This window comes from Alligator sinensis, unplaced genomic scaffold, assembly GCF_000455745.1.
Source record: "Alligator sinensis unplaced genomic scaffold, ASM45574v1 scaffold811_1, whole genome shotgun sequence".
Classification (NCBI taxonomy): Eukaryota; Metazoa; Chordata; order Crocodylia; family Alligatoridae; genus Alligator; species Alligator sinensis.
The window spans coordinates 990,791-1,001,070 of record NW_005842579.1 but is presented as its reverse complement, the minus strand read 5'-3'; the positions used below and the strand labels follow the sequence as shown (position 1 = coordinate 1,001,070).

Here is a 10,280-nt window from a genome sequence, read left to right as displayed (position 1 = left end):
ACCAACAGGAGGCAGGTTTCTGGGATATATAACCCCAGGCTGTAGCTAGCAGACACACACTCTCCCACTGGTAACTAACAGGGAAGGAGCTCCTCTCTGCTGAGTCTGGTCACGTTGAGGCCCACCCCGACACGCCCAGGGCACTGGGTGGTCTTTAGAGGGGCAACGTGGCTCAGTGGTGAGAGCTGCAAGGCTCGAGGATGCCTGGGTTTCCTTCCTAGCTCTGCATGTCCTGACCCCCCCCCGCCCCAAGTCACATGTGGCACCCTGTGATCCCCCAAGGGACCCAAATGGATTTTTTCCCAGGATGCACCAGTGCGTGGTAGACATCCCAGTGCTGGGGGGGGGATGGCGCCAGGAGGGGGATCAAAGTTGGTTGGACCCCCCTTCTCGTGTATGTGGGAGCAGGCGCCAAGCCAGGCGTCCTCCACCAATCCCAGGCCTCGTTGGGAGCCCCCGGGATTGCAGGGAAGGGCGTGGGCGCCTCCTGCACCGATGAGTCACCAACAGGCCGGCCGCGCCCTTGTGCCCTGTGCTGCCGCTGCCCACCCATTGGCCGAGTGCGAGCCAATTGCCGGCTACCAAGGGATGCACTAGAAGGCGATTGGCCCCTTGGAAAGTCGCTGGAGCGGGGGCTGATGGGAGGGCTTGGCACTTAGGGCCACGTGCGGCTCCGCCCGCAACCCCGCTCCACCCCAGAGCCAGCTGCATGTGGCACGTGAGGTCCCCCGTGAGTCCAGAGCCTGGCACACCGGTGCCATCAGGCAGGGGTGTTTTCTACTCCCGTCTCTCCACCTTCCCTTTGCACTTTCCCCCCACGAGGTCCCCATGCCCTGCCTGCATCCTACAGACCATATAGCGAAATGGTTAGAGCAGTGGGGACACCCGAGTTCCCCTCCTGACTCAGGGAGCATAACCGAGGCAGGAGGGCTGACGGCATGGCAGCAGGATCGTGGCTGCCTCAGTTTCCCCTTGCCTCCCAGGCACGCTCAGTTAGATAGGCCAGGCCACCCCCTTGCTGCAGTCTCGAAGGAAAGGAGTGGATGTAGGCTCAGCCCTGGGTGCGGTGTGGGGGAAATCTTGGCTGCCAGCTATACCCAGAGCTGCCAGAACAGCCCCGCCTCCACCGGGAGCCCTGGGGTTTCCTCTCCTCCTCTCTCTGTCCAGCACCAATGCAGCTGCTGGAGGCAGATAAGGGTCCTGTTGCCGCCGGTGGAGGCCAGACAGGGGAGATACCCACAGCGTTTCTGCCTTGGCTCCAGGCAAGGGTGGGCGTTGGGCAGCGCTGGAGCTCCCAGCCCAACACACCCGCTCAGAAAGACAGGGCGCAGGCATAGATCTGGTCCAAGGGGCCCTGATCCTCACTGCCCTGGCTACAGACCCCAGCCTCACCGCTGCCTCTGGGCACAGGACCAGTTATTGCCCCTCATCCTTAATGTATGGGGAAACTGAGGCACAGAACCAGAAAGGGGGAGGGGGATTGAGAGGCCAGCTGGGAAGGGGACCCCTAGTCACACCTGGTCAGGGTGTGACACCGCAGGTGTCTGGGAAACCTCCCCAGCGCCTGCACATGTGAGAGGCTGGAAACATCTTGGCCTCGATGCCCGCTGGGCGCGGCACCTCTGGGAGCCCACACGCCTGGGTTTCATCTCTGTCATTTGGACTCCCCCATCCCTAGCAGGGCTGGATCTGCCAGCCTGAGGTGCTAGAGCGACCGGATGGGTCTGACAAGCTGCCCTACCAGGAGCCCAAGCATCTTCCCCCGCCCCTGGCCTGTGGGGGACCCCGGGAGGATGCCTTTGACCAGAGGGAAGTTTCCTGAAGCCCACCAAAGCCTCAGCCCACCTACAGCAGAGCTGGGCAGGATCCACGAGGAGCCCCCCACAAAGGCAGGGGGTGCTGGGCCCATGACTCAGGCAAATCCCACTCCCGAGTCATGGGGCCATAGCCGAGGTGCTCCCCATCTCCGGGGAGCCTCCTAGCCCAGCCGGTTCCCCCAGCCCACGGGACATGGTGCAATGGCACCGGCTCCCTGTGGGTGAGAGCTCTCTGTTGGATCCCTGGCCGCAAAGCTAACTAGTAGCTGTAAAGCCAATGCCCGATCCAGCCTGGCCAGATCCCAAACTCAGGCCAGAACCATCACAGCAGAGTCTCCTCGGGACAGGCGACTGTTCCCCCAGGATTACGGAAAGGCAGCAGCGCCTACTGGTTACCCCACTCTGGTGAGCTGCACAAAACTGGCACAGACGATACCCAGTGTGGAGTGGGACGGGCGGTGGATAGCCACAGCGGTGGGCAGGGAACTGGATAACGAAGGGTTTAGTAGACAGAGACACAGGAGGAGGTTGGCTGAGCAGCAAAAGGAAGAGATTTCCCACCCCCTTGCCAAACTCCTGCTCCCCTAGCTGGGATAAAGTGGAGATTGGCATCAAAAAGATCATGGCCCCACAGCCAGGTCACCCACAGGCAGAGCCGCAGAGACCAGCGGGGTTTATCTAGAGCGATCCCGGCTGAAGAGAGAGACAGGAAGCTAAATATAATCCCTGGGTGGGTTTGAAAAAGGACGTGCAACAGGCCGCTGGCCCTGGCAGAGGGGAATTATTTCTGGCCTATTCCAGGCGGGTTTATTCCAGCCCATCCCTTAGTCCAGGCCGGGGGGTAAGAGGCCGGAGACCCAGGGCGGATGGGGAAAAGGGCCTGGCCCAGTGCCGGGAAAGGCCCTGATCTTGCCCCCTGGAAGGGCTGGAGAAGCAAGGTGCCAGGGACACGGTGGGCTCTGCCCTAAGGGTTAAGTCTGTCCGGCTCCGAACGGCACTGACGTCAATGGGAGACGGCGGCTTTGGGATTGTGGCCAGGGGCCGCCAGAAGCGCTGAAGCTTTCCAGGTGCACGAGCCACTCCCTACCCACAGCCACAGGGCCTTGCCCCCACCTGGGAGGGCAGATCCCCCATGGCACCCTGCTTGGGCATGATGCTGGGACCCAAACCCGGGCAACAGGGCCAAATCGGCTGTGGGACCCCCTCGCACTTCTCTCACCACCAGCACCCACTGCCCACGCATGAGCTGCTTGCAGGGGAGGAGATTTCAAAACCAACCCTTGGCCTCCAACAAGCCGAGAGCCTTTTGGCTGGACCTGGAGCCGGGCTGCTCCCGCCCCAATCCTCCCCGCTTGCCAAGCTCGCTACGCCACAAACCCGCCAGGCCGCATGGGAGGGAGCTCCGGGTTTCTTCCCAGCCCTGCTCCGGGCTCCGGGGACGCCAGGGACCCCCCACAGCTGGCCGGACTCGCGCCCCCAACCCCCGCGCCCGGGGGGGTGGGGGGGGGAGCGACACACACACACGCGCGCGCACACACACACACACACGTGCTGCCCCAGGCCCCGGTAGGTTGGGAAAAACACTCCCTACTCTGTGCCCCCACCTGGAGGAGTTGAGCATACCTTCCCCGCCCCATGCCCCCACCCAGGGGAGTTGGGCACACACTCACCGCGCCTTAAGCTCCTTGTGCTCCTCCCGCACTTTGCTCAGCTCCAGCTGCAGCCGCGCCCGCTCCTTGGCCACCGAGTCCAGGGTCTTGCGGGCATCAGCCAGCTCGGACTCGTAGGCCACCTTGATGCCCGAGACTTCGCGGCTCACCACCTCCTCCGACTCGGTGATGCGGAGCCGCAGCCCCGCGTTCTCCGACTCCAGGGACCGCACGCGGTCGATGTACACGGCCAAGCGGTCATTCAGCTCCTGCAGATCCTCTTTCTCCTGCAGCCGTGTGATGCGGGTGGGTGACAGTGGCGTGGTGCCAGTCCCGCTGCGGGTGGTCCGGCGCTGCCCGGGGGTCTCCATGCTGGGCGCAGGGTGCAGGTCAGGCCTCGATGTCCTCCGGCTCCCACTGACAGTCTGAGTCACTGCCTTGGAGCCGGCTCAGATATGCCTGGGAAAAAGGGGTGGGGGGAGGGTGGGGTTATGCAAAGCAGACCCCACCCCTCTTTTGCTCATTTAAAAAAACCGAAAAAAAAAAGGAGGGGGGAGGCATTTCCAGGAACAAGGCATGATAAATAATCTATAGGGCAAGTGCAATTCAAATTTGTGGCAGATGTGATATTATTAGACTAACTAGATATTTGCAACAAAAAAAAAGTCTCAATTTACAAGCTTCTGGGCACAGGCAGCCTGCAGCAGGCCCAGGAGACTGCAAAGATAGAAAATTCCTCCTAGGTGGAAATGAAAATTCATAGGGCAAGCGTGCATGGCAGCAGCCCCAGGGTACCCCCTCCTGCCACATCCCTCTGCCAGAGGAGGAGATAATCTGGAGTCAGGCCCAGTCTGAATCCGAATGAGCTTCCATAGTGCACACTGCAACCCGGATGGGTGCCAGGCAGGGGTTGAATTATGGGGGAGATTAGAGGGGCTGAGACCTCCCGTAAGAGATGAAAGCCCCCCTGTAAGATTTGAAAATCGTAACCTGGGAGGGTGTTTATTAGGGCATCACGATGGGCAGCCCAATTTTTTTTGCAGACACCCCAAGAGTCAAAGTGTAATCCGAACCTTGGTGCCAGGGCAAAGCTGGGTGTCATGGGGGGGCAGTCCCAACACAACCAGCTCTGAAGAGCTACTGGCAGGGTTTGAATTACACTTGGACTCTTGGAGAGGGCTCAGGGAGGGCGGGTTAAACACTAAGTTAAGCCGGTTCATTGATGAACAAGTCCACCAAAGTGAAGGAGCAACCAGATGGGAGACCCCCCCTTACGATTTTCAAATCTTACAGGGGGGTTCTCATCTCTTATGGTGCCCCTGAGCTCCCCCCTGTAATTCAGACCCTGGCTACTGGGATCAAGAAAGCCCCGTGCCTAGCTCTGGGGGAGAGGTCGGGGCTGGGGCTCTGGGACTCCTCTCCTAGATTGGGATGGGCTGGCTGCCTAGGGGTTACAGCAGGGGGCAGGCATCCAGACACCTGGGCTTTCTTCCAAGCGCTAGCAGGGAGTGGTGAGGATTTCCTAGCGTGGGAAGGAGGGGGTGAGGACAGGAGGTCCTTAGAGGTTCTTCACCACACCTAAGACAAGTCACTGCTCTATCCTGTGCCTCAGTTTCCCTACTGGTACCATGCGGGATAACAGCACCAGATCCCCAGGGTGGTGATCAACTGATCCAGGACCCTCAGGTCCCAAACACCCCCCTCTCTGCCTTGCACTGCCCAGGGAATGGACATAGGCCTCAGCCTCCTTTAGGCTGGATATGACTGACCCCCCCCAAGCTCTCCCTGCCTGATTACCAGCCCAGTGAATTAAATGCCCTGCTTGTCACCTCATGCCCTGCTGTACCCCAGCCCCTTTGGCCTGGAGGCTGGGACCCCACGGCCCTGCTGCTGTCAGTCAGCCCCCAGCCCCAGCTGCATCCTAGCTCACGGACACAGAAAGCAAGGACTCAAGGGCTTCCAAGCCCAGCATGGGGAGCAGGGGACGGGGGAGTCTGCCAAGGACAGCTCGGACGTAGTGACGGAGCAAGCAGCTGCAGGCAGGGGGGCAAGGCTTTGCTGGGAGGAACTGAGTAGCACCAGCTCCCCCACTCTCACCCCAGCAGCAGGATCGGGGCAGGGGGGCACCGTGCCCAGCCCGGAGAAGGGGGACACCCAGTGGTCCCCCTTCCCTGCCCCCCAGCATCCAGATCACAGGCCTGGGCAGCCTCCCAAGGGGCAGGGGGGGGCGGGTAGGACATGGACACGGACACGTGCCTGCTGTTATTTATGGCAGCACAAAGGCAGTGGATGGGAGCCAAATCCAGGACAGTCTTCCCCGGCCCCCTTGAATTTGAACGCGGTTGGTCAGCTTCACAAGAGGGCAAGGGTTTGCAAGCTCCAGCTGGGCTCCAGGGACCCAGCAGGGCCTGGTGATATTTCCCAACCCCATAACAGCCCCTTCTCAGGGCTTTCCTAGGGACATGGCCCCAAAAACTCAGGGCTGGGAGGAAAAAAAAAAACTCCAAGCTGTTGAAGTCAGGTCCTCCCCAGAGCTGGCTGCATCTCCCATCCCTCTGAGCAGGGAAGCAGGCTCCAGGGCAGGGTTTCTGAGGTACAGGCAAGATGGGGATCTGGGTAGGGCTGAGCCCTCTCTCAGGGGTGGGGGGTGGGAGAGGGGTAGTTTAATGTTACAGGCTGGCCTAGGGGCCAAGGTCCCGCTCAGAGCACTGGGAGCTGGGCTTGGATAAAGCCAGCAGGGTGGAGGGTCACTGGTTTTTTGATTGCATTATAGATGTTAACCTTTCAGACCCATCCCTGGTTGTCGTTAGCTCCTGAGCTTTATTACAACTATAACAGGGCTTGATTATCTGAGTTTAACACTTTCAACCATTTAATAAATAGCAATAGGACTTGATTAATCAAATCAAGCTCCTCCGACCAGGAGTTATGGGTCACTGTTACAGCACAGCGGAGCCCAAAGTATTTGTTAGTCAGCCTAGGCACCTAGATTGAGGAATGTCTTCCCCTTGTTACCCCAATCACTTTGAAAGGGAAGCCTATTCATAATTAATCTCAGGCTGTTAGGACATGGAGTATATGCAATACTAGGAACCAGAGATGAGATTAACTATATTGTTGTATTTTGGGTGTTCCCAGTCAGGAGTTTGCATTGCAAAAGACACTGCTATTATGATTTGGGGTATAGGTTATACTTATATGTCCTTTTATGATTTAGGGATTTACATTTTGCACCTAGGTCCAGACAAGCTCTGTATGCAGCACCCAGGGCTCTAGGTATGTAGCACCAAGCTGGCCAGAGGCTTGCAGGACCCACAGGGTTCATGCTCCCAGCAAAGTATAAGGGGCTGCCCCCACAAGCACCCTAGCAGGGCTGCCAGAGAGAAGGGACCCCCCACCAACTCACTACATTTCCTCTAAGCCCCCCAGTAGCATAGAGGGTCTCTACTACCCCCCCCTGACCCACAGCCACCCAGAAGTACTCACCACATTCCCTGAGAAGGCACTGACCCAGCTCCCCCTCTTTAAAAGGACTTCACCTGCTTGCCCTTACCCCACCCTTTATGGGCAGCAGCTGAGACCTGGAGCCAGCAGCTGAGCAGGATAAAGCATCTAACAAGCCTCCCCTCTCCTAGGAGATCAACTGACCTCTGGAGCATCCTTAGGCCACTGCTGCGTGCCCATCTGGCCAAGGGGAGGTTCTCCGGGCGATGTCGTGAGTCTGACTGGTGTCTGGTTGGGTGACTTTGCCGCCACTCCCTGCCCGGTTGTCTCCAGCTTTTGGCACTCCCAGGGATACAGGTGAAGGGAGCGGAAGCAGAGAGGATGTCTGAGGCCTGAAAGATGAGAGGAGCCTGGTGAACAAGGAGAGATTCCCCCCACCTCCATTGCAACATTGCTCATGATTTTTTAGCACAATCTCAGGATTTTACAGCAGTTTCTATGTGCTGTGACATGGCTTGGACCCCTGCAGATGCCCTTGCCCTTGATGCTTCCACAGCTCCCCATGTTCTCGGGGGTGGCGGGTGGCTGCTACAAGGGGCCCGGGGCTGGTTGGAGACCTGGAGGCAGTGGGCACTGGACAGCCCTGGTGCAGCGGGCCAGGCTGGAGGGGCATCAGCGGAGCAGGAGGAGCGGGGCTGAGCTGTCAGCTCCACACCCCAGGCCAGAGCTCTGAGACCCTCTTTGCAGCAAGGCAAAACTTCCCCCCCCCCAGGGCCATTAAAAAAAAGGGGGAAAAAACCACCAAAAAACCACTAGCTCCTGGAGTGAGTCACTCCCTGCTGCTGCCATGGCAACGTGCAAACACATGGCTTTTTATGAATTAGTAATCTGATTGCTCCCCGTCATGGCAACAATGAGTCACCTGCTGCCAGCACCAGCAGAGGCAGGGCTTGTGGGGGACGCACACAGCAACAGGGATGAAGGGTCCAGTTTTCAAAAAACAACAGTTGGGTTCTAGGAAACCAAAGGGAGACGCAGGCCAGCGTGTGCGTGTGTGTGCCTGTGCCTGCGTGTGCAGTAATGGCAGGGTGTGCACGTGGGTATGGGTGCATGGGTGTGTATGTGTGTGTTTGTGCACATGTGGGTATAGGTGCATGGATATGTGTCTGTGCATGTCTGTGTATAAGTGGGTGTATGTGCGCATGTGTGTGGGTAAGCGTGTGCATGTGTGTATATGTGAGCCTGTTTGTGCATGTGGGTATGGGTGCACGGGTGTGTATGGGTGTGTGCATGTCTGTGTACCTGTCGGGGGGTGTATGTGTGCCTCTGCACACATGGGAGTGTGTTTATGTGTGTGGGTAAGTGTGTGCATGTGTGTATACGTGGGCCTGTTTGTGCAAATGTGGGTATGGGTGCATAAGTGTGTGTGTGTACATGTGGGTATGTGTATGTGTGCCTGTCTGTGCACATGTGGGTGCACATATATGTGTGCCTGTTTGCGCACATGTTAGTGTGTAGGAGTATGTGTGCATATGTGCACCTGTTTGTGGGTGTGTATATGTGTGCACGTTTGTGCACACATTTGTGTATGTTTTATGCACATGTGCACGCATGTGCGTTCACACACAGGTGTGTGTGCATGCCTGTGTGTGTAACCGTCCCTGCAGCTTTTTCCTCATAGCCGCCCTGGCTACTTGAAGCCGGGCATGACAGGCCCATCCATGCTGGCATCTACCCCGACCGCGGTCTTCTCCGGCCTGGCTTGCACTGCTTTTCCACCATGTCTGCTGGACAAACAGCACTGCTGCCCATTGGTCTCTTGGCCAGGGCCCCGATTTTCAGCTCCAGTGGGGCATGGGATGCCCCCGCCCAACATGCCACCCACCTCTGTGCGTGCCAGGCCAGCCCTGCCCCGTGGCAATCACAGCCAAGGTCTCCTTGCACCCGAGCCAGCTGGGTTTCCCCCAGCCAGAAGAATCCCCCACCTCCAGCATCTGTGGGCACCTGGGGAAACTGAGGCAGTTCCAGGCAGCTGGCAGGGGGGAAGGGGCCGTGTTGGAGTAACTCAGGCCTGGGCTGGCCTGGGGGACCCAACTGCAGCCCCAGCAGCTCAGCTCAGCCCTGGCCAGACCTCTCCCCACTCCTTGCTCAGCTGTCTCTGGGGTCCTGGGAGTGACTGGGAAGAGCCCAGTGTGTTGCAGGACCCCCAGGGCCCCAAGTACCTGCTTGTTTTCATGCTCCTTCTCTCCATCTTTCCTCTTCCCTTCCTCTTCCCTCTGCCCCCCGCCCCGTCTCTCTCTCCTGCCAGCCCCAGGTCTGATCTCTGCCTCTGATACTGCTACCCTGGTGCCCCTGTCCATGTCTCTCTGCCCGCACTGCAGCCAGGAGAGTTGCAGCCACAGCAGTCCCAGGCTCAGGGGCTGCTCCAGGGTTGTTGCAGGGGGTGAAGGTCCAGGAAGGAGCTGGTCGCTGGACCCAAGCCAGACCCCACGCATCACAGCAGCCTCGTGGCTGCTCTAATGTGCAAGGGCCGGGGAGTGCTGAGCTCCGATGCCAACCCCCTCCATCCACTCCCAGGCCCCTTGCAGACCTGGCCCAGCTCTCTCCCCACTGCCGCCAGCAACTCCATTGTTCCCAGCTGCCCCCGCCCGGGTGCTCTTCCAGCTTTGCCAACTCCGATGCAATTTGGCTCGCAGCAGATCCTGCCGGGGCCCTGAGGAAGTCCTCCTCCCAGGCAGGGCAGGGGGGGGTGGCACCTGAACACACAGCCCCATGCCAAGGTAGGAATATAATGGGATGCCGGATGCCTCCCTTGTGCTTTAGTGGCTCTTTCAAGTCTGGGAAGGAGTCGCTGCTCCACATCCCAGGGCTCCAATGTGAGATATAGGGGCAGGGGCAAAAAGAGCCATCCCCGGGGTATTGGGCACCTTGGGTTGAGAGAGCACGGCTGTGTGGCTGCTCCTGCCCAATGGGTGGGGAAACTGAGGCATGGGGTGTGAACAGGAGGGGCCCCGCACACCCAGAGTGAGAGCATCCACGTGGGGCTTGGTCGTGGCTTCACCCCAGCGACAGGTTTCGGCTCAAGGGCTGAGACCGGGCTGGGCGGGGGATTCTTGGCGCTGTCCATCCCAGACCCCCAAAGCGGGGGGCAGTGTAGTAACCCATGGATCCGTGGTCTGGGACTGCTGCTCCAACCACTGCACCTCACTGCCGGGTCGGTCCCTTCTACCCAGGCTCATCCACTCTGCAGCCTTCCACGGGGGCTTATACTGGGGGGTTCTAGCTAATGGGGTTTCCATGGCGGGGAAAGGTGGATCCCTTTTCCCTGACCTCTTACGGGCCTTCACAAGAGCATGTATGATGGTGCAAA

At 59.1% G+C, this 10,280-nt stretch overlaps 1 protein-coding gene across 1 annotated transcript in view; it reads right to left on the bottom strand.

Moving 5' to 3' along the window:
- The window catches only part of LOC102370910 (lamin-A-like), a 45,727-nt gene extending 38,459 nt beyond the window's left edge, over nucleotides 1-7,268 (bottom strand). Inside the window, exons 1-2 of the mRNA XM_025214373.1 lie at nucleotides 7,115-7,268; nucleotides 3,488-3,925 (exon numbers count right to left, since the gene is read on the bottom strand). Of these exons, the coding sequence (XP_025070158.1) occupies nucleotides 3,488-3,837 (350 nt within the window). The 5' untranslated portion in view covers nucleotides 3,838-3,925; nucleotides 7,115-7,268. The remainder of the gene's footprint in view (nucleotides 1-3,487; nucleotides 3,926-7,114) is intronic.
- Nucleotides 7,269-10,280: the final 3,012 nt, after the last annotated feature.